This window comes from Carya illinoinensis, chromosome 8 (genome assembly GCF_018687715.1).
Source record: "Carya illinoinensis cultivar Pawnee chromosome 8, C.illinoinensisPawnee_v1, whole genome shotgun sequence".
Lineage (NCBI taxonomy): Eukaryota > Viridiplantae > Streptophyta > Magnoliopsida > Fagales > Juglandaceae > Carya > Carya illinoinensis.
In genome coordinates, this window is record NC_056759.1 from 1,226,074 (window position 1) to 1,248,894 (window position 22,821).

At 34.8% G+C, this 22,821-nt stretch overlaps 5 protein-coding genes across 5 annotated transcripts; 4 read left to right on the top strand and 1 right to left on the bottom strand.

Annotated features, from left to right (window-relative positions):
- Nucleotides 1-3,819: 3,819 nt before the first annotated feature.
- Nucleotides 3,820-6,663, top strand: LOC122317906 (TSET complex member tstD). Its single transcript, XM_043134982.1, has 5 exons — nucleotides 3,820-3,954; nucleotides 4,485-4,598; nucleotides 5,045-5,124; nucleotides 5,621-5,745; nucleotides 6,387-6,663. Exons 1-5 carry the CDS (start codon nucleotides 3,902-3,904, stop codon nucleotides 6,459-6,461), a joined length of 447 nt encoding a protein of 148 aa, XP_042990916.1. The 5' UTR covers nucleotides 3,820-3,901; the 3' UTR covers nucleotides 6,462-6,663.
- A 1,510-nt stretch (nucleotides 6,664-8,173) lies between these two features.
- On the top strand, nucleotides 8,174-10,645 carry LOC122274304 (SPX domain-containing protein 2-like). The gene is made up of 3 exons (XM_043083346.1): nucleotides 8,174-8,689; nucleotides 9,185-9,311; nucleotides 9,952-10,645. The coding sequence occupies exons 1-3, from the start codon at nucleotides 8,216-8,218 to the stop codon at nucleotides 10,332-10,334; spliced, it is 984 nt and encodes a 327-aa protein (XP_042939280.1). The 5' UTR covers nucleotides 8,174-8,215; the 3' UTR covers nucleotides 10,335-10,645.
- Nucleotides 10,646-10,778: 133 nt separating this feature from the next.
- Nucleotides 10,779-12,593, top strand: LOC122274305 (probable carboxylesterase 17). Its single transcript, XM_043083347.1, has one exon. The coding sequence runs from the start codon at nucleotides 11,536-11,538 to the stop codon at nucleotides 12,472-12,474; it is 939 nt and encodes a 312-aa protein (XP_042939281.1). The 5' UTR covers nucleotides 10,779-11,535; the 3' UTR covers nucleotides 12,475-12,593.
- LOC122274306 (protein BUNDLE SHEATH DEFECTIVE 2, chloroplastic-like) lies at nucleotides 12,584-14,325 on the bottom strand. The gene is made up of 5 exons (XM_043083348.1): nucleotides 14,231-14,325; nucleotides 14,042-14,136; nucleotides 13,806-13,869; nucleotides 13,585-13,681; nucleotides 12,584-12,946 (listed from the first exon to the last, which is right to left on the bottom strand). The coding sequence occupies exons 1-5, from the start codon at nucleotides 14,286-14,288 to the stop codon at nucleotides 12,868-12,870; spliced, it is 393 nt and encodes a 130-aa protein (XP_042939282.1). The 5' UTR covers nucleotides 14,289-14,325; the 3' UTR covers nucleotides 12,584-12,867.
- A 1,204-nt stretch (nucleotides 14,326-15,529) lies between these two features.
- On the top strand, nucleotides 15,530-22,180 carry LOC122319149 (DEAD-box ATP-dependent RNA helicase 15). Its single transcript, XM_043137089.1, has 12 exons — nucleotides 15,530-15,747; nucleotides 15,939-16,054; nucleotides 16,496-16,596; nucleotides 17,266-17,438; nucleotides 17,689-17,920; nucleotides 18,017-18,135; nucleotides 18,644-18,700; nucleotides 18,784-18,968; nucleotides 19,698-19,842; nucleotides 19,917-20,000; nucleotides 20,633-20,696; nucleotides 21,803-22,180. The coding sequence occupies exons 2-12, from the start codon at nucleotides 15,942-15,944 to the stop codon at nucleotides 21,811-21,813; spliced, it is 1,284 nt and encodes a 427-aa protein (XP_042993023.1). The 5' UTR covers nucleotides 15,530-15,747; nucleotides 15,939-15,941; the 3' UTR covers nucleotides 21,814-22,180.
- Nucleotides 22,181-22,821: the final 641 nt, after the last annotated feature.

Here is a 22,821-nt window from a genome sequence, read left to right on the forward strand (position 1 = left end):
GTATTTTCTTTTAAGAGAGAAGATATTCATGAGATAGCATAAAAAACAAGCCACTACAGTGAAAATCAAAATCAAGTAAGCTACAAAAGATTCCAACTGGTAACTGCAAGAACATAAGAAATATATGGTGAAACAAATTGAACACACCAATCAGATTGTGAATAGAAGAAGTTAATGAATATGAGCTTACCATGATTAATGAATTCAGGTGGGTTGCTCATTCTGCCAACACAACCCCCAAAATCAAGGGCTTGGTTTGATGAGATGCTTATCTGGGAATGAACTGCACTGTTGTCCATTTCACAGGTGTTGGTGCTCCACAACTCCTCTAATACTCTTGATTTCTTCACAGATTGTCCTTGCCTTTGAGTTCTCCCTTTTGATGGCTCATCCACTGAAGTGGTCAGTTTAGGTTTTGGATAGCATCCAAGGCAGCCTCTGCTCTGTTACAAATCAGGGTTTGACAACAAAAAGATTAGTACCACATACACGATTAGAAATTAAAAGTAAAGAGGTTAGATTAAATTATTGCCTGTGCTAACACATGTAAGCACTGCCACAAAAGGAGGAAATTTTGGTTCTTTTTTTTTTTGGGGGGGGGGGGGGGGTGTTTGTTGAAATGAATCTACATAAAATCTTCCACATATATAATATATATGATATATATATGTTAACATAGGCAAAATGACAAAAACTGAACGAAATCCTTTCTGCTGTACTTCACATGAACAAAAAGGAGAATAAGGATTGAAATCACCGCATTATAAACTTAACTACTAAAATGGGCATCACTGGATCAACATTTTCAATTTAAGCCACGGTAACATAATTTACAGAAGTAAACCGCTTGTGTTGAAAAGAAGACATGTCACTTTCAACTGTCTTCCATTTCTACAAAACAACTAAAAAAATGTCCTCTTTCTTACAAAAAGTGCCTTCCATTTAGCTTTGACCCTTTCTCTCGTCAAAAGCATAAGAGCATGAAGATACGCTCCAGAAAACATTATAAACGAACGGCAGGGTTTCTTCTGAACGCATCTCTCTGACTGGGCTAACAAACAACACTAGAATACATAGCTCCTATGGAGTCCCCTATAGAAAAGCCAACATCCTATGTATATAGTCTAACCAACTTCCCAACACTCCAAGGAAAGAATTAAAACCAAAAAGCCGCAACATGTCTCCCTGTTCACCCAGTCTGAAAGTTCGCTTACTGAACAAGCAAACACAAACTCAAAAGATTCCATAAAGGACAAAGAAACCATAAACTACAAGAAAACTCGACACCCTCTGTTTGGTCACAAAGAAAGCTAAGGGATAGCAAAGAAATTGGAATCTCAGATCTTATATTTCTTGTTATCGCAGTATCACAAGAATTTCAACATTAATTCAACTGGGCCAATCAGAAAGCTGACCAGACATTATACACTTGTGAACCAAAACAAAATGACTGGCCTTCTGAAAAACGTTTAACTGTTTATTCTCATGTTTTCCTACATTTTTCTCGGCAAGCAAACATTTAAAATCTGCAATTTTTTTGCTCATTTCTCCCGTTTTCTCAGCAACCAAAGAGGGCCTAGATTAATGTCGATGAATAAATTAGACAAACATTGGAGAGAGAGAGAGAGAGAGAGAGAGAGAGAGAGAGAGAGAGAGAGAGAGAGAGAGAGAGAGAGAGAGAGAGAGAGAGAGAGAGAGAGAGAGAGAGAGAGAGCTCACCCCATGCATGCGAGAAGACCAGATTGCCAAGGCGGAACGTATCAATAAAGTTGCATTTAGACATGTCCAAGCAGAGATATCTCAAGCAAAGTCATAGGTCTATGAAAGATTGGCCTTATGGTCCTGTATATTCAATTGCGAAGCGGAAAACCCACTAAGAGTTCAAAGATTAAAATCAAAAGCAAACAAAAGAGAGAGATCAACATTTAGCTTTGTTTGGTTCCCGAGAAAAAAATTAAACACCATCACGAACCCTCAAAATTTCGTTCTAAAACAAAAAGATAAAGAAAAAACGAATCGAGGGGTTTGCTCAGACCAGAAATATGGCATTTCGGAGTGCGTCTCACGAATGCTTTGTCTCCTTGAAACAATTGGGCAGCCTCCAGCGAGTTAATTCAACGAAAGGGCTCTTTCGATTTTCGTAAAAAAGAGTAACGATAGATGAGTGGATTGTGAAGTGACTAAAGTCTGCCGTTTTTTAAAAATAATGAGTTTATTATTAAAATTTTATTTTTTCACGTAAATTGTCTATTTTATTTTTTTGAGAGGTGTACGTAATCAAACTTAATATAATTTTATTTTAAATTTTAAATTTTATTACTTAAATATTAAATCCTAAGTCATGTTGCATATTAATTTGACAATATAAGTGATGCCGATTTAAAAATTCGAACTCGGGAATTTTTGTCTTTAAATTTCGTTAAAATTTCTACTCCGATTCGTTTAAAAAATAAATTCGAATCGAGTAGAACCGAACTTGAATTGTATATTTTTTGGCTTTGAATAAGATTTAATAATTAATGAAATAGATAAATAAAAAATCCAAATTTAATAAAATTTTTACAAGTAACAAGTATACCTTTTATTGAATTAGAAAATTATAAATAATTAATATGTGACTAGTTTTATTTATGCATAATAACCATATATTATATACTTGCATAAATTACTAATACATATAGATAATATGATAATATATATCAACATTTCATATATGGATCCTAAAATTCATTGACTAACTATTATACAAATTATAAATAGTTATGAAGTATATTCAATACATTGACATAAATAAGTAGGTTACATGCTATATAAAATGTGTTATGCTTATATTATTAGCTAATACACAAAATACATATTTATTAATATATGAATGAGCTTTAATCAAGTCGATTCAAGCATAAACGAGTATACTTTAACGAGACTGAACCTCGTTGAGTTGAGTTTAATCGAATATGTGTTATTTATTAATTGAGCGAATATTTGCTGTCACGAACGAGTTTTTTTTTTTTTTTCCCACAAATATAATTCAATTCAAGTTTAATTAAGCGAATATCAAGCATGTTATCAAATAAACTGATTCATTTACAGCTCTAATTTGAAGCATCAACTTAATTATTATAAATGACATTTTTTTTCTTCCACGAAATCGCATACATCATTATTCCTATATTCAGTTTATAGTGTAAAGCAACATACAATTTATGTAATTCGATAACGTGCTTACGTTTAATGAATTGTAAATAATTTTATTAATATGAAAATCAAGAATACAGTATGGCAACACTACAGATGTTTGATACAATATATCAAAAATCTTAATTTACATATTGTGCCAGATTAGTAAACTCTAATCAACCAATCGAGTCATCAAACCAGACTACACACAGATAAAACCAACTCCAACTAAAGAAACCCAACAACTTATACCAAGGGAAAAAATAAAAAAAAGAGTAAAAAATCATTGTTTGAACTTTATTGTAATAATTATAAATATTAAAGAAATGAAAATATTTTAGCCACAAAATGATTATATAAAAGTAAACTCACAAACTGATATAATTTGATATGATATATCAAATTATAAAATTATTTTTATTATAAATTAAATCTAATAAATTATATAAAATCGCTTTAATTTGTAAGTTTATTTTATTTAATTTTTTTATATATGTACTAGTTCTTTTTTAAAAAATCTCATTATCGATGGGCGAATCAGATCTGAATGGGCTTAGTTTATTTATATTGAGCCCAAACAAATGGGGCCTTGGAATGTCATGGGCCTAAATTTATTTATTCCCTCACAAATATTACTGAAACAATCGGTTTACGCAAAACTTCCCCTCCCCTCCTTGAAGAACCAGGGGTACAATTTTCTCTCACTTAACGGGAAGAGGGAAAGATGTTGCTGGCGTTGCTCATCTCCAATTCCGTGGGAAACATTCTCGTCGAACGGTACTTTTCTCGATCTCCCACTTAATTCTGAACTCTAGCATCATTTTTTGATTATGATTTTATATTTGAAGGGAGTTCAAACTCATTCCATTTCTCCTTTTCTGTTCTCTCTTGAGTAATCTGGTCCAACATTTTGAATGATTAAAAGTTGTTATCATTTATTTACATGTATCTTCTTCGTGTCGATTCGAATTCGTTTGAGATTTCCGAGAAGAAGGTTGCTTAAGATCTGAATTTTTTTAGTAAGTGAATCGATGGGTAATTTTGTCTCGGGCTTAATTTCGGGAAAAATCTTTTTTTTTTCCTTGAACTTCATAATTGGCCAATTGAGATGTTTAATTCGTGTACTGAATCAATATAATTGTTATACGTTTCTCTTGTGGTTATCTTTTTGAAGAAGGGTATAAGAAGAACCAAATCCAAGTAGGCAAGTACTGTAGAATATTACAAATTAGTTGTCCCTCTTCCTTAAATTAGTTCTGAATTTTCCTTTATTATCTGATTGTCGGTTTTTTTGGGGTTAATTTCAGGTATCATGGAGTTCCCGCTGAGGAGCGATTGCATTGGAGGTCTTTTTTAGTTAAACTAGGAGCAGATAATCTTAGAGGTGCGAAAAATGAAGAGCTCCTCGTGGCTTCTCATAAGTAAGTAAAGTTTGCTTTAAGTTTCTTATCAACGAGGAATAGAGTTTGGGTGACAATAATGGATATGTATCATAATAAGTCTATTTGAAACACAATTTAGAGGATACTCTTGAAGAGTTGAGAGTAGATGCAGAAGGTGTTTATGTCCTTATCAATATCATAACTCATTCATATTTCACCCCTTTTTTTTTTTTTAATAATCTCCTCTTAGTCCAATGGGATTGACCGTATATGTCTCGGTAAAGGATTAGTTACTTCCCATAATTAGTTACCGGTTCTTTTTGTTGTAGCTTCTAGATCAATTGGAAAGTTATCTTTTGCTTCTTTTTTTTCTTCTTCTTCCCCTTTTTGTAAAATCTTTTTGAGCTAAGTTTGCTTGATAGAGATCTAGAATACTTGTGACTAATTCATATATCCTTATCTATGACTTTTGTACTTTCTTTCAGGTCTGTTTATATTGTTTACACAGTACTCGGAGATGTCTCAGTTTATGTGGTTGGAAAAGATGAGTATGATGAACTTGCTTGTAAGTGGCATGGCTCCCTTTTTCTGTAGTTTTTGAGTGGAAGCTGAGACCTGTTTAAGATCTGTTGGAAAGGATTACATAGCCAATTTTCTTTTAGTTTTTTTATATTGTCATCTTGCAGAAATGTATTGTTTTCTCATTGTCATCATGGCATTTGAAGGCACAAAATCATTTTATTTAAAACATTGACATCAGTGAAGAAATTTAGGAGTCCATGCCTCGATTTTAGTGAACTCCACTGAATAGGTGTTTCACTAATGTTGATTGATCTTGAGAAGAACGGGTGATAGAATTGCTCAAAATGATACAAATAGAAAAAGTGGGCTATTTTGTAAATGTTATGTCCGCTTTGTTACAGAAAATCCAGATGTTCTAAATGAAATGCTTTACCGTCTAAAGGAACAACCTGTACCTCTTCTTTGTTATCTCTACATGGCTTATTTTGAGTTTTTGTTTCTCCCAATTGATCCTTACTTATTTCTTGGTTTCTCTCTAGTGGCTGAAGTGATCTTTGTGATAACCTCAACAATCAAGGACGTATGTGGGAAACCTCCAACCGAACGCTTGTTTCTTGACAAATATGGAAGGATATGTTTGTGTCTTGACGAAATAGTTTGGACGGTATGATTCATTGCCCCTTTGTTTTCGTTGTTGGATTGATTAAAGCCATATTTCTGCTTGTAGCATTAGTATCCTACAGTTTTTTTTTTTTTTTAATTTTTTTTAATAATCATCCTTTTTTTGGTGCATCATTCATCATATAATGCTAGTTGAACCGACCTTTAATTAGGCTTTAATCACCAGAGTTCAATATTTAAATATTTGGAAGGGAAAGGCACAGTCCTGTTTCCAAATCTCTTACATGTAAAACGAGCTGTTGACGACCTTAGGTAACATTTTAGCGTTTGTATGTTCCTACTACTACCACGCAATTGTCACCAATGTGGAGATGTTCATCATGGTTGGGAGATTGTGGATATCTGATAAATGACTTTTGTTCTCAATTGAACTTCAGCCAAGTGACTAATGAGAAGTTATCTAGCATTACAAAATTATCCAACCTTATTTCTTGTTTAACCATTTAGAGATTTCACCAGTGTGCTTCTATCTTGCTTAAAAGTTGCATAAACAAGGCAATTACGGGTTCTCTTATCTTGATAAGAGATTTCCCCTGGCTGAGATGCTGGATTTCAAGGTGCCGGGTTTACTGCACTGTGTTTATCTTGAAAACTCTAATGCTTTATTATTCTTCTATTTTGAAGGGAATCCTGGAGAACACGGACAAAGATCGAATCAAAAGGCTGATTAGGTTAAAGCCTCCAACTGAATTTAGCTGAAGGGAGGAAGCTGCTTGCCATCTCACTTGTGCGGATGATAGTAAACCAGCCATGATTAAGGCAAATGAATCGCTGTATCTTGTTATTTGAATTGAAACAGTCTTAATTTTCAGTTTGTGCTCCATTTCTTTTTTTCTCTGTTTGGGGTCTGTAACACAAACAAAGTACAAAAAAATCATTAATAACGCTTGGGTTTTGTTTCCTTGTATTCTATTAATGATTTGATCCACCACTGGCATGCATACGTCCACAGTTTGTTGATCACTATCAGAAATAAAAAATAATCTCATCTCTAATCTTTGTGAATAATTGCACTGTGGTCCCCATATATGGGGGTAATTTATAGATCGCCTATTTAAATAAGGAATTTGCCTCCCTTATTTTTCATGAACTGGGCCGAGAATGCACATATTAATCAAATTTTGGACCTGGCTGCTATTGCTTGTTTTCTGCACAGAGCCAATAAAACATATGGCATATATAAATTATTACTTATTATTTATCTCGTAAATATGAGCATGATCCATAGCTTCCTGTGATGGATATGGGTCGACTATTAAGTAACAAGAGCATAGCTCCACTATCAACCATTTTAGTACTAAAATTTTCGAAATTTGTAGAGATTTCATAGAATTTTCAATTACGTAAGAGAATTTTCATGAAAAAAAAAATCTTTCCAAGGAAGGATTTAACACTAATGAGTTCAAATTTTTTTTTTTTCCAGACATTGGGTGTTTGAGAATGGCGTTCCGACTAATTCCGAGAGTGCATCAACCTTTGGCAAATTTTTTCACAAATACACATCGAGTAATTTAAGAGAAAAATTATTTAGTCCGATGACTTGTAAAGATTGTTTTCCACCCAAGAGGAGAGACTAAAAATGAATTTCTATATATATATATATATATATATTTTTAAATGGAGGACAGCACCTCCTGATTTTCGATGGTCTAAGAATATATACCATAGGTTCTCTTTGTTCAACTTTAGGAAACAAGGAACTTATTTTGTATGTTTTCAGGTCGATCATTGTATTGATGAGCATCTTCAAAGGAATATATCTTACATAACCACAAAACATTATATGCTTGTTTGTGCTTGTAGATGATACCAAGCTATCTACCTAGTAATTGCCAAACAAAACCTCAAAAGATTTTCTAATACAAAGGGACAAACACCTTTTATATATGGGTGTAGATGACAATGTCGCTAGTTTTAAAAAATGAATAAAGGAAACAAAAGACTCGAATAATACTCAAGTTGGTACAATCGGAAATCTTGGTGACATTTCCCTAAAAACATTAGTTTAATTTAATGGTAATGTTGACCTGCTCACACGAGAAAGAAGCCAAGAAAAGTTACTGCAAAATTCAGCATAAGCTGTGACCTTATTTGCCCAACATTCATATGATATGGATACAGAAGTTAATGTGAATCTGGCCCTTATTATGTGCACATGGGACAGCAAATAAAAGTAATTAATCCGCCGTCTAATATATAAATAATTTATATTTTTATTAATCGGTTATTTAATATGATATCAATTTTAAATTCTATTTTAAAAATTTTATTTGTAGTTACATTTATTTATTTTTTACGTATTTCTTTAATATGATTTGTTACGTCAGATCCTCGAGATGTTACTTCGCCAATTCCGAGAGAGAGAACAATAACTAACGATTTAACTGTCACGGCAGACGTGGAAGAGAAGATTACACTCGAGGACATTCCTCGAGAGGGATGTGTCGAACAAAATGGAACGAGTATATACCCGGCTCCCTATCTTCCGAATATCCAATTTAATCCGCCCAGTATTTATCTCTGTCTTTTCGCGCTCTCTCTCCCTACCTCTCTCTCTCAATCGCTTAGAAGAAACGAAGACTCAGTGTTGTTGTGAGGCGGAGGAAAAAAATCTAGTGCGCGGAGTCATGAAGTTCTGGAAGATCCTCAGCAGCCTAATCGGAGAGACCCTGCCGGAGTGGCGGGACAAGTACTTGTCTTACAAAGACCTCAAGAAGTACCTCAAGCGCTTCTACCCAAAGGACGACTCCGGCAATCCTCCTGCTAAACGGCGCCGTCTGGATTTGGATTGGTACGTCTCGTCGGACTCTCCAGATTGCCTACCCGAGTTGTCCAAGGACTATTTTGTCAGGCTCTTGGAGGGCGAGGTAGAAAAGTTCAACGGCTTCTTCGTGGAGAAGGAGGAGGATTACATTATTCGATTAAAGGTACCTTTTTTTTTTTGTTCTAATTTGTTCTTTATACTTTATAGTGCTTGTTGAATGTTTATTGTCGGAATATGGGAAATTTGAGCTTTGGGGGTCTTTTTTCATAATTTTTTATCTTCAGAATTACGAAAATGATTGTTTTCGTGTTGTAAACATGACAAGTGAGAAAGTGTGCGTTTCTTCGAAGATGGGAATTCCTCGGAATTGTTTGTTTCCTGGTTTCGTGTTTAGAATACACGATACATTTCCTAGAAATTCTACCCTGATCCAGCCAAGCATCACACTTTCTTGTTTCGCATTTAATTGTACTTGGCACGTTGTTCTTCACACGATTCATGGGGGTCTACCTTCTTGTCCATCTTCGATTCTTTATATCTTGAACACGTTAAATTGTCTTGGGGCTTGCTCGTTGGTGATGCAAGGATTTCATATGCATGGGCAAGGGTTCTACACTACTAATTTAGAATATTATATGGCCTTGTGGTTGGGATGCAGGAGCTGCAAGATATGATAACAAAAGCCAAGGATTCAAACGAGGAGTTGATGCAAGTAGGAAGAGAGTTGGTGGATTTTCATGGAGAGATGGTTTTGTTGGTGAATTACAGCGCACTTAACTACACAGGTACTTGTCTCTTAGTGTCATATTATTTGAAAGTTTAGTATTTACGAATGCATGCACGGTCATGAAAAACTTGGAATACTGGTTTTTCAAATTCTCGCGAGGAAAAATGTATTCTTGTAACGATAGTAATGAAAAATAATAATAGGTTAGAATTAACCCAGCCAGCTACTACTTACATATAAAATAGCATGTGTTCTCTGCATATTATAGTTCAGTATAGAGATAAACTTGTGAAGCATCATTGGTTACTAGCTTTTGAATCTTTGACCCATGACAATTTCTCCAATATCATTGCCTTGCCATGTGTTATTCTCCTAAAAGTTAGACAAATAGTGGGAAAGGTTGTTTAAGACTAATAGGTCAGTGAAGAATCCAAAATTAGTTTAAATGAATCCAAGATTAGTTAGTTTTAATGCATATATTTGATCAAGATTGATAAAATCTGAATTAAAAAAAAAAAATCAAAACCAGATGTCATGGAATTGAGAGAGCTTTTTTTGAGGGGAGAGGAATATGTTCCATATATGGAGGGTTAAAATTGATTGCAGGATTTATCAGCTCTCTTTACTTCTTTCTTTTTATTTGACAACATGGTGTACATTTTCCACTCGTTTTAATAACCCTGACATGCTATACACAGGACTGGTAAAGATACTAAAAAAATATGAGAAAAAAAGCGGTGCTCTCATTCGCTTGCCTTTTATCCAAAATGTCTTGCAAGAACCTTTCTCAGCAACTGATATACTTAACAAGCTTGTGAAGGAGTGTGAGAGCTTGTTGGAACAGGTTTTCTCCATGAATGACCCGTTGGCTCCACTTGAAGCAACTGATAAGGAAGAAGGGAGCAATTGCGATGCTGCGGCCAGAAGTACACAAACTATACTTAAAATTCCCAATGAACTTGAAGAAATCAAGCATATGGAGGGCATGTACATGAGGCTAACATTATCAGCACTGCATGGCTTAAAGAAGATCCGGAGTGAAAGCTCAACAGTGAGCGAGTATTCGTTGCCACCATTTTAGAACAATACAATGGAGATAAAGAAGCCATATAGTTTTTTCCTCTTTTACCATTACTTATAGACCATATAACACCACGGTTGTATGCTAAATACCATGGTCTTGATGGTACATTCAATAGAAAAATGTCATTCTCCATCTCTTAATGTGGTATCAAATGATTGAAAGATAGGTAAAAAATAACAAATAGTTTTCCAATCACTTGATACCACATTAGAGAATGATGAAAAGGTTGGAATTTAAAGAATGGGAATAGTATTTTTCATTAGATAATCCTTTGGCCCTCTATTATATAAAATCTCAAATCTTGGATCCTTGCATCTTTTCTATAGAATGATACTATCATGAGCTTTTGAGTATTAGGAATTCTCCTAAGATATAATCCACACCTGTCAAGGTGCAGCTTAGTAGCTTGGGATGAGCTGTAAATTCAGATATCCTGAGTTCGGTTATGCACTAGGAGTTATTCTAGATTACCTAATACATGGTTCTAGCATATAAGGTTGCGTATTTGGGATTTATTCTCCAGAGATATATGATATTGTCTTGCTGAGGTTTCCTGTCATTAAAAAAAAAAAATCATAATCTAACCCACAGACTACTGAGTCTTGGGTTACTAAAAGCTCTCTATAATCAGTAGTTGGGCCATGGCTGATCTTCTGTACTCTTGATTTTTCCATGTGAAATTGAGTTGAAAAGCAGCAACACAAAGAAATATGTTGACTAGCCAATTCTATTTCAATTTATACCTTTCAGCGATGCTTTTAGTTTAGACTGAGCCCAAGAAGTGACGAATAACATTTAATCAACTCATTTCCTAATTGGCGCCAAAACCCAAATATGGATCTCCAAATAATTCTCTCTCTCTCTCTCTCTCTCTCTCTCTCTCTCTCTCTCTCTCTCACACACACACACACACACACACACACACACACACACAAAGACGACTTCCTACCATCAACCGAACACTCTCAAAGCTTCCAAGTTCCTGCCTAACCTCTTAGGAACATATGCAAGAACCCAATTCACTTGACATGACCAACCAAAATACCTAACAACCATGACTCACGAATCTTTCATTATAAGAAGACTCATTTTACTTGGCATTCCCAAGTAACTATTTATTTATTATTACTTGGCTCTTCAAAACTAAACAGAACTTAGTGTTCGACTCTCCTCCCACCCCACCCTTACATAAGAAAAAATGTCCTTGGTAGAAGAAGCACCGGGTTACCTTCAAGTCTTCTCTGATGGATCTGTGGAACGCTTAGCTCCTGAGATTGTTCCAGCCTCACTAGAGTCAACTAACGGATACACGTCTAAAGATGTGATTATTGACTCATCAAAGCCAGTTACGGGAAGGTTATTTCTTCCGAGAATAGCAAGTAGTGGGTCCATAAATAAGCTTCCTGTTATTGTTTACTTTCATGGTGGTGGCTTTTGCATTGGCTCCACCACATGGGCTGGCTACCATCATTTCTTGGGAGATCTGTCCACCGCCTCCCAATCCATCGTTCTCTCTGTTGATTACCGTCTAGCTCCCGAAAATCGTCTCCCCATAGCATATGAAGATTGTTATAGCTCTCTGGATTGGCTTGCTCGCCAAGTAGGATCTGAACCATGGCTCGAGCAGGCTGACCTTTCCCGTATGTTTCTGTCTGGGGACAGTGCTGGAGGAAACATTGTGCACCATGTTGCTATCAAATCCATTCAGAACAACAGCTGTCATATTATAAAGATTAAGGGATTATTGCCAATACATCCTTATTTTGGCAGTGAGCAGAGGACTGAGAAAGAGAAGGCTGAAGGAGCAGCAGAAGAGGTTGCAAGCAATGACATGTTTTGGAGACTAAGTATTCCAGAAGGCTTGAACCGTGATTATTATGGTTGTAATTTCCAGAAGGCTGAATTATCCGCAACTGAATGGAGCCAATTTCCTGCTGTTGTGGTATTCGTGGCTGGTTTGGATTTCTTGAAGGAAAGGGGAGTAATGTATGCAGAATTTCTGCGGAAGAAAGGGGTTAAAATGGTAAGGCTGGTGGAGACTGAGGGAGAGTCGCATGTATTTCATGTGTTTTATCCCGAGTCTGAGGCAACCCGCCTGCTCCAACAACAAATGATTGAGTTTATGAAGAGCTCTTAACCTTCAAACTCGTCTGAAAAGAATTCTAGTCTTATTGTAAGTCGGTAATCGTAAGGACAATGGTCTTTGGAGTGCTGAATAAATCAAAAGGCAATTTAAGCAATGCTTGGCAAAAAAAAATTCCAGTCAATTTTGGATCCAAATCAAACTGAACAACTTTTCCAAATTTGCACTGCCTCTGCAGGTTGCAGGATCTTGATACAGATGAATGAAAGAAACTAACATAAATATATCTCTCACCTCAATAATTACTAATTAGGTTAAGTTTCACAGGCAATTCTGATTTGTATGCACAAAGATATACACACGCTCTAACTCTGAGGATGCTATGGACCAAATCTTACTTTTATGCGTGGAACAGATACTCTTCATCCAGCACACAATTTCTAATTTCTATTCATCAAAAGTGCTCAGAAAGCCACCAAGAAAACCAGCTCCATTGCAATTTCCACATAGCATCTCTTTTCTACCTCTGCATGGGTACAAAGGAATCATATTGATAATGATACAACAATAATTATCCAAACAAAAAATAGAAGATGATAATTGAATATTAATGTCAACTACAGCAGTTTCACTCCCCTTCTTTGACTCATAACTCGCTCTAATATTTTGTTTTTATCACATTCTAGCATTTAGCTGAATATGGAATATTAGTTTAATGAGAAAGAGGATTGAAGAATAAAAGAAGTTTAGCCTCTTAGAATCATTGTAAGGAATTTGAACTTTTCCTTCCCAATTAATATGGGATCTCATTCACCGCTGTACAATCTAGGGTATATAAAAACACTGCGCTAAATGCTAATACCAATTTGTTTAGAAGAAAGATGCTTGAAGAATTCACCAACAGCCTGCTAAGATACATCATGAGACACCACTTCAATCTAAAAGAATAGATTCGGATTCAACTGTGTATATCAAACTGTTCTCTCTGTTTGCTTTCCGTCCACGTGGGACTCAAGATTCACTGATATATCACAAGAGTTTTCCATGATAAAATTCGTAGCTCTAGGATAATGAATACGAAGGCAGTAAGATTAATGGTGGTGTTACCAGCGACAGCAATTGCAATAATAATGCACGAAAAGGGTACTTATTAGAAGTGATTACCCGCAAAGCCAACATGAGTCGCCAGCTTTAAACTGTCCGTTGAAAATATCAACAGAGTTCACTCCACTACCTTTGCATTGCGAGCATAGAACTGCACCTGCTCATTGGCCCAAACCAATAAAAATAAAAATAAACTGAAATTTTCCCCACTTTTATCCCTTTCCCATCTTCAAAAGAAGGGAACTTTACCACAGATCACCAAGTACTTTTAGAGTTGTTACCATTTCCATCACAGTCGGCACAAATCACGCTATTCGGTTTGGGGCTTTGATCACTTTTTTCAGCCTACTTGGACAGGAGTTCGAGGGAGGAAAGACGGCAAAAACATATAGTATTTAGGGAAATGTATGAGATTATAAAGACGATGAACTACACACCAATTCATATATGCATGAAAGTTATGTTCAATAGACAGTACACAACAATTTGATAAATAAAATGGAATGAAGGGTAGGACCTTAGCTTGTATATTGCCGAATTTAGTGGCTGCTGAACTCTGGCACAAGTCAGCTCGAAAATGATTCTTATTGTAGTGATAGCCCAAGCAATTCCCTAAGCATTTAAAGAGACAGACAACTCAATTCAAGTAAAAAATGGGACTTTCATTTGCTGAAGTAAATTCAAGGATGAAGAGAGAGAGAGAGACCTGGTTTTGGTGTGGCTTTGAAGGAAGCAACGGGTGCTGAGAACAGAGCAGAGGCCATTGGAACTTTGGTCCAGCTAAAAGTTGGTTGGATGGAACAGTACCGAGTTAGATTTTTTTTTTCCTTATTTATTTAGAGGCCACGTGGCTCAGTGTCGGCCCATGGGTTGAAGATAGGCCCGGGACCATTACGAGAAATGGGTAAGATGTTTACATAACGTCCGAAAGAGGAAAGGAACTCAAGCCCAAAGAATAAGTAGTCGTAGTGTAGGCAGGCCGGGCCTGGGTGGCATGAATCAGATTGACAAATTAGGAAATTCATAAATCCAGATTAAAAAGAAATGATATTTATAATTTTAGAAAATATAAATTTTGTATTTTTATTTTAAAAATAAAAAATAAAAAATTTTAGATCTTATATATTTTTAAATGATAGATCTTGTATTTTTTTAAAAGAAATGTATGAAATTTACATATTTTATAACTGTTTTTAGCATTACTCGTGAGACTAAATCTAATCATTACTTAACAAACAAATGTTATCTATATTTTTCAGAATTTTGTTTTAAGATAAAGTATTTTAAATTAAAGTTTAAATATATCTTATACATTTGCTACATATATTTAAGATTAACTCTTCAAAAATATTTATTATTCTTCTAACTATTCTTCGTTCATCATTATTTTAATATCATATAAAGAATGATAGCTAAAAAAATAATAGTTATTCTATTATCAAGTTAATATGTAAAGCACAAACAATATCTATATCATTTAAATTGTAATATTTTATTTGTATAATTCAAATTTTAAAATTTATTTTTTATATTAAATTATGTCATTTAAATATTTTAAGAAGTGTATTCTACAAACCAACTTAATAATAGATAATAAATAATAGTAATTAATCAATGTTCTTCATAATTCGTAATTTTATGATCTAAAAAATGATAAATAGTAATTGACTGGTGTTTTTCTAAACTTTTTAGTATATTATTTTTTAATAAATCTTATTTTTAATATGTTCTAGATTTATTATTATTTTTTAAAATACATAAAAATTACACTCTCCAAAATTATATATAGCATTATCAATTTATTAAATAGTTTGCTTATGAATTTATTGTATTTTTTTGAATAAAAAAATAATATTTATTAAAAATAAATTTTTAATATATTTGAAATTTATTATTTTTTTAAAAATTCATAAAAATTATAAATATCATTTGTATTCGTTAGAATATTAGGAACAAATTTTAAAATATATTTATTGATTTATCTTAGGGCATTCACGGCAATATGGTGTTAGTCGTGAATATATAAACCGGCACCAACACCACTCTCCGAACCCTATCAGATACTGTTGGAATCAGTAGCACTCTGAGCCATCGTCGAGTTCTCCGCTCTCTCGAAATCTCTTTCCCCCAAAGTTGATTATTTTTCCGCTAACCGTTTTCCTTTGCAGACTCTACAAACCCTAACCCTAGCCATATTTTTTCAACTTATTCACAGCTTCAGGGGTAATTACGATCTTATCCTCCTTAAACCCTAAGCTTTCATTTTCTCCTTAAAACTTCATCTTCAAATCCCTATTTCCTCTTTCAAACTCTGGATTCAATTTAATTCTGAAATACCCTATCTCATTTTCCCTTTTCCCTCTTATTTCAAGTTTCGGAACCCTAATTACTGATCTCTGTGTTTGTTTATGTAGAATATGGGAGAAACCAGGGAGAACGATGGGTACGAGGAAGAGCTTGTTGACTACGACGACGAAGAAGCCCATGCCCCAACTTCCGCGGTCAAAGTTAACGGCGAAGGCGCCAAGAAGTGAGTAGATTAGTCCTTGGAACTCTCATTTTGATTTTGGATTTTTTTTAAAGTAATAAGAAGTTTTATTAAGACAAGTAAATAGGCATAGCCTAATTACACAGGAAGTATACAAGCCGATACATCTAAATACAAGCATTTTGATTTTGGTCTATTCCAGTTTTATAGGGAAAACCGGAAACGAACGAACTACTTAGTCTAAAGATTTGATTCTTGCATATTACTATGGAGAAGTTTAAACATGAGTAGCATAAACCAAACTGTTCATTTATACATTGTTGAGTACCTGTCTAACCACTTACTTCGGCGCTTTTCATGATGGATTGATGATTTTCTCAGCATTTTTCTGGTTCTATGGATTGTACCCGTGAGATGCTCCCATTGTAATTATGTTCCATGTATGTTTATTAATACCATTATTCCGTTCTGTTTGTTGTGTAGGGGCTATGTAGGAATTCACAGTTCAGGATTCAGGGACTTCCTTTTGAAGCCAGAGCTTCTTCGAGCTATTGTGGACTCGGGATTTGAGCATCCTTCTGAAGGCAAACTATTAACTCATTTTCTTACCATTTTTATTTTTGAAGCACCTATAAAAAAAAAAAAAAACGATTTTTATTTGTGAAGCTATATCATTTTTGTAACCAGCCCACAATTTTATTTTATTTTTTTAGAAATTTGGAATGGTTAGCATTATATCTAAATATGCGTAGCTAGTTTTAATATTTTTTTAGATGTTCTTTTCCTATTGCACATTTATAAATCATATCCTTTCTTTGATGTAGAAATATGTTATGTGGTCCTTGCTATGGTCGTTTTACCCTTGTGAATTTCTTAGGTCAAAATGAAATGCGTGCCTTTATGTTTTGGCAAAAATTGTAGCTCACTGGGTCATTTTAATTTGGCGTTCAATAAAGATTGGTTTTGTGTGTATTTTATTGAATCTAAAATAATTACAAATTTCTAAAATATAATGGCTTTTGCGCTGTTTAAAAATTTTTAGCCTTTGGAACCTTCTTCTGGATAGTTTTTATTTTTATTTTTATTTTTTATTAATTTGTTGATGTCATGATATTTTCAGGTAATATTCTATTGTTATAAAGTTGATTTCGGAGAACTTATGTGAGTCTGGTAATCCTTTGGATTAAAGGATCTGAGGGATTATATTTTACTTACCAATGGTTCCTTCGATCCGATTTTCTTTGGTTCATCAGTGCAACACGAATGCATCCCTCAAGCCATCCTGGGCATGGATGTCATTTGCCAAGCTAAGTCTGGGATGGGGAAAACCGCTGTTTTTGTTCTTTCAACATTGCAGCAGATTGAACCTGTTGCAGGACAAGTTTCTGCAATTGTGCTGTGTCATACAAGGGAGTTAGCATACCAGGTATATTCAAGATCTTTCAGTGTTACTGTTCCATGGGTGAGTCCTAAGGGCTCTGCCGTGGGGTGGTTCCCCCGTCATAAAAAAGATCTTTCATTGTTACATAGCTCATAATTTTAAATATGCTGGCCTTACATTGTAAAGCTTTTTTTTTTTAAAATATTTTTACTTATCAAAAAAAAAAAAAAAAAACATTGTAAAGCTTTTTGGGTCATCGTGGTCCCTCATTTGTTTGTACCCATTTGTTCTGTAGATTTGTCACGAGTTCGAGAGATTCAGTACGTACTTACCCGATCTCAAGGTGGCTGTCTTCTATGGTGGTGTCAATATCAAAGTTCACAAGGATTTGCTGAAAAACGAATGCCCCCACATTGTTGTTGGAACACCTGGAAGAATATTGGCATTGGCAAGAGATAAGGACCTTTCTTTGAAGAATGTGAGGCATTTTATTCTTGATGAATGTGACAAGATGCTTGAATCACTTGGTATGGTTGACCCCCCTTCCTTTAATTATTAACATACTGTTTCAGTGTCAAGTTTTTGTATAGCTGTAGTCATCATATGCTTTATATGTTCTGCAGACATGAGGAGAGATGTGCAGGAGATTTTCAAGATGACTCCTCATGATAAGCAAGTTATGATGTTCTCTGCAACACTCAGCAAAGAAATCCGCCCAGTTTGCAAGAGATTTATGCAAGAAGTAATGTTCTATGGCCAGTACTACTTGAATTTAGAAGTCTATTTTATGAAAATCTGGTGCTTCCATCACTGTTAGCTTGCACTTGGGGTTGTATTTTCACTATGTATCCAGTCATTTTTTTTGGGAGGTTTAGTAGGGTGAAGCTTTTTGTCCGCCCAATAATTGTGCGAGATTGGTGTTTAACTGACCTGAACTTCTGATTTTCCTTCACTTGTTTCACTCCTTTTACTTGCTTACCTTAGGTGTTGGGTGTGTGTTTTTACTTCAAGTTAAGTTATTGAAACAAGAGAAGGGAGATGGGGAGGGTAGTTGTCTACCTGGGTTGTGCTGTCAACTGTATGATACATTTCTGTGCGATTGGCATGGCTTAAAATGTACGTGCGGGGGAGAAGCAGATGGAGCAGGATCTTGATACGGGGGATGTGCATCCATCATTAATTTCGTTCTGGATTCCAATAGCTTGAGGAAAGGCCCTAATATGATTTACTGTGCCATTTGTTCCTTTCAGCCAATGGAAATTTATGTCGACGACGAGGCAAAGTTAACCCTTCATGGTCTTGTTCAGGTATTATATCCTTCTGAGATGATTGTTAGTTTTATTTGGTAGTCTCTGTGGATTTATCTTACCTATTACAATTTAAATTGCAGCACTACATCAAATTGAGCGAGTCGGAGAAAAACCGCAAGTTGAATGACCTCCTTGATGCATTGGACTTTAATCAAGTTGTTATCTTTGTCAAAAGTGTCAACAGAGCAGCTGAGCTTAACAAGCTACTTAAGGAGTGCAATTTCCCCTCTATATGCATCCATTCTGGCATGTCCCAAGAGGAAAGGTTTGTATTGGAGGCAACTTGTATGCCTGTCAAAATACTTTTGACTTTAATTTGTTATTGGTTTTTTTATCAATTTGATTGTTTATTGTTATATGTTGTACTGTGTATATATGCCCATATGTTATACAGCTTATTCTATCTTTTTTTGACTTGTATATTTTACTTGCCAAAAAAAAATTCCGAGTTGTATATTTGAATTTATTGGTATTCTGTGTATATGAAGGGATATCATCCTGGCAAAACTATAGATGTAGTGTATATGTTGTATGCTTGTGTCTTGATATTGCATTATATCTCTATTTGGGGAGGAGTTGACTTCTATCATTATATGTTTTTAAAATCCAGCTTTCTTGACAGTAATACAAACCGCATTCAATTGTACGTGCATGATTTATAATCCTAAGTTTTGTGTTGCTTGGTTTATATGTTTTATCAAGAAAGGTAGGTAGTTATTCCACTTGATATAGTTTTTGTGCTTGAAATTGTAATCTTGGGTTCTTGTGTAGTTCCATATGCTATTCCTTCTGTTAGCTTGACATTGGTTTGGTTGGAAAATTCGTGAATCATTCAAGAATTCAGCTGGATTGATTGATTGATTGATTTATTTATTTATTTTTTAAATTTCAGTCTGTTCCAGATACTGCTACCCAATGACGAATAGTTGCAAAACACATGTTTTTATTAAAATGTGGGACACTGAAATTATTGTGATTGGTATGCAATTTGCAGGTTGACACGCTACAAGAATTTTAAGGAGGGGCAGTCGAGGATTCTTGTGGCCACAGACTTGGTTGGTAGGGGGATTGATATTGAACGTGTTAACATTGTCATTAATTATGACATGCCAGATTCTGCAGACACTTATCTCCACAGGGTATGTTCTGATTAAATTTTCCTGCATTTAATATAGGTTGTGTCGTTATTCCTGATGTTTTTGACTGCTAACAGGTTGGTAGAGCTGGTCGGTTTGGAACCAAAGGGCTTGCAATTACATTCGTTTCATCTGCTTCCGATTCGGAGGTTCTCAATAATGTATGCAATTAAGTTTTATTAAAATTTCCTTCCATTGGGTTTTCACTTGGTAAAAAAAATCTCTATCTACCAAAAAATTGGTCCGAGTTAAGGACCTTTTACCTTCTGTCAGGGTACTTTGCACGACCCTGACAGAAATGGTAATGAGGCATACCCCTGAGGCAGTGGTTGTCCGGAGGGACATCTCCCTCCCACTGCAGCACTGCTGTAGGAGAGGACCCTATCCCGCTGGTTTTCTTTTTAAATCTGGTGCATTTTTATTTAGTGATTTATATGTTTAATTTTTAACTTTTGACAAGTGGTATGCCACATGGCAACCACTGTTTCGGTGGCATCACACTGCAACATTTTGTCAATGTTGTACTTATGTAAGAAAAAAGTCATTTTGTCAATATTCTGGAAGGGAGACTGACAGAAGGACCTCTTTCATCTTTTTAGAGGTCCTTAGCTAGTGGTGCCCTTTTTACTTGTAAAAAAGTCCTTAACTTTTAAAAGAAAAAAAATTAGTTCATGGACCTTTTATTTCGAGTTAAAAAGTAAGGATCAATATTCAAATTTCCCTTTTAATTTTAATGTTTTGTTTCTCAATTTATTGGCAGTTTGATTTACTTTTGTTCTTTGCATAATTGCAGGTTCAAATGAGGTTTGAGGTGGATATAAAGGAACTTCCTGAGCAGATTGATACCTCTACATACAGTAAGTTCTCTTGAGTCCATGTGGTAGCGATGCCATCTATCCTTGAACAATTTGATTAAAACTCATATTATTTATTTGGTTAGGAGAAATTGGGACCTATTTGACCATTTGAATTGGATATATTGAAAATTATGTGTTTTGGTTTGTCAAAAGTCTTATCATGTTGTTTTTGAGTTTTCTAGATTCGGGGATTGAGATCACCTATAATTTCTGTTCGGATTCCAAGGCCTACTTATGGTGTGAGGGAGAGAAACGTAGCGAATGGGTTTACAACATTTAGTTGTTCATTCTCTCTCTCTCTTTTTTTTTTGTTTGAAATCAGAGAAAAGTCAATCATATTAATCTGAAATATGGCATTCAGCCATTACAAGAGGTTTAATACAATCAGCAATACAGTCAATATCCAAAAGTTCATGATCTAAATTCACTGCTGTCTGTGCTAGTTGATGGGCAACACCATTCAATTCTTGCTTAACATACTGTATAGTCCACTTAGCATTGCACCAAAGTCTGTTAATATCTGATACAAGACACTGAAACTTCCCAGCAGGAGGATCACGCATGTTAGTTGTTCATTCTCTTGGCAACATTAAACAATCAATAAACATTGTATTGCTCACACACTTTCTGTTTCTGATCTAAGTTTTAGAATTCGGGTAAGAATTTTAGAGGATCCAGATCAATCAGTTTTGAAAGTTTGGTGTCATATTACAGTTTTATCTTATTAATCAAAATCCCACCCTTTGTATAACATTACCTTTCACATGGCTTTCCTGTTCTCTCTAGCTATGGGTTCCAATTGTTTTCACTAACATCCTTATTTTCTGTGGATGAGTAGATATAATGTGTTCCTTTTTTTTTTTTTCTAAATGCTATTTCTAATTTTTTTTTTTTAATGCTATTTCTAATTTTATGGTAGTATTTGCGTCTTAAAAGCTTTTGGATGGGTAAAACATAATTAGCTTATTTGTTAAATGTATGTTGATTGTAGTTGAGCTCTTTACGGCTGTTAGTTCATTTGGCTTCGTGGATTTTGCAGATACTATTATATTTTGGTATGGATCATACTTTTAACAATTTGTTTTTTCTAAATTTGTTGTTTGTAGTGCCATCATAAGTGGGTGGAGGTCGCTTTGGTTGGCATATCCACAACGGCGCATCTTACTTGGAAAATGTAGGGGGCAGAACCATAATGTCGAACTAATATGAAACAATTGGGGTTTGAGAAATAGCAGTTGCTCAGATCTGGTGTACACTTGAGAAGTTAAAATGTAGCTTTTGAAGAAAAACTTGTTGCTAGTGGTTCAGCACGCGAGGAATTAGGTCTTACACTATTATTCTATTAGGACTTTGCCGTGGAGTTGCATTTTGATTTTTGGCCTTGATTTTTCGTATTATGTACTAATCAGAGCTTCTTCTTTCTTTTTAATTTGTGGAACTTGAAATAGAGGGAAACGCCTAAACCCACCGAGGGTTTGTCCCGATGGTCTGGATGGGGTGCCTTTTATATATATATATATATATATATAATTATTAAGGAGGTTTTTTTTTAATGATGTTGTAATATTTTCTAAAAAAATATTTAAAAGTATAAAAAAAATAAAAGGTAAAATGGTTTTCTCGGTAGAATTTGTAGGCTACGGTTATATAAGTACCATCTAATGGTCAATTAATATATTTAATTAGCAGACGTAAATTGTAATCAAATATGTGTGGCGTGGTTGTTGTTGTGTTCGAGAATAATTTACTTTGTCCATTTTATTGGCCGTATAGGTAAAATAAGCCACCTGTTTGCCGGCTGGCCCCTTAAAAAATACAAAGCGACAAAAGGCCTTTCAAATCTCAAATTCATCTATTGTTTCTAGAATGGACAAAATATAAGCTTCAAATAGATCTTTGAATGTTCACTGAACCCAAATTCCATTATTCGTAAGCTTTTGACAAATAAATGCCAGTTGCTGTATTTTTGCCGTATTCCCAAACTATACCTATACGTCAAAGAATGGGCTTTTTGCTTAATGCTGTGTCCATCAGCAAAGCATGCTTTTGCTTTTGCTTTTGCGCTTGTATCTCTGTACGTTTATCATTCAAGCATGTTTAGGCTACCCCGTCGAACCAGTAAGTT

Coding starts and splice junctions, on each gene's coding strand:
- LOC122317906 (XM_043134982.1), top strand. CDS start 3,902: ATGTTGCTGGCGTTGCTCATCTCCAATTCCGTGGGAAACATTCTCGTC. Junction 3,955..4,484: donor GGAAACATTCTCGTCGAACG/GTACTTTTCTCG, acceptor GGTTAATTTCAG/GTATCATGGAGTTCCCGCTG. Junction 5,746..6,386: donor TTGACGAAATAGTTTGGACG/GTATGATTCATT, acceptor TCTATTTTGAAG/GGAATCCTGGAGAACACGGA.
- LOC122274304 (XM_043083346.1), top strand. CDS start 8,216: ATGGAACGAGTATATACCCGGCTCCCTATCTTCCGAATATCCAATTTA. Junction 8,690..9,184: donor ATTACATTATTCGATTAAAG/GTACCTTTTTTT, acceptor GTTGGGATGCAG/GAGCTGCAAGATATGATAAC. Junction 9,312..9,951: donor CAGCGCACTTAACTACACAG/GTACTTGTCTCT, acceptor TGCTATACACAG/GACTGGTAAAGATACTAAAA.
- LOC122274305 (XM_043083347.1), top strand. CDS start 11,536: ATGTCCTTGGTAGAAGAAGCACCGGGTTACCTTCAAGTCTTCTCTGAT.
- LOC122274306 (XM_043083348.1), bottom strand. CDS start 14,288: ATGGCCTCTGCTCTGTTCTCAGCACCCGTTGCTTCCTTCAAAGCCACA. Junction 13,870..14,041: donor TCGGCAATATACAAGCTAAG/GTCCTACCCTTC, acceptor CTGTCCAAGTAG/GCTGAAAAAAGTGATCAAAG. Junction 13,682..13,805: donor TGCCGACTGTGATGGAAATG/GTAACAACTCTA, acceptor GCCAATGAGCAG/GTGCAGTTCTATGCTCGCAA.
- LOC122319149 (XM_043137089.1), top strand. CDS start 15,942: ATGGGAGAAACCAGGGAGAACGATGGGTACGAGGAAGAGCTTGTTGAC. Junction 17,439..17,688: donor CAAGGGAGTTAGCATACCAG/GTATATTCAAGA, acceptor TTTGTTCTGTAG/ATTTGTCACGAGTTCGAGAG. Junction 17,921..18,016: donor CAAGATGCTTGAATCACTTG/GTATGGTTGACC, acceptor TATGTTCTGCAG/ACATGAGGAGAGATGTGCAG.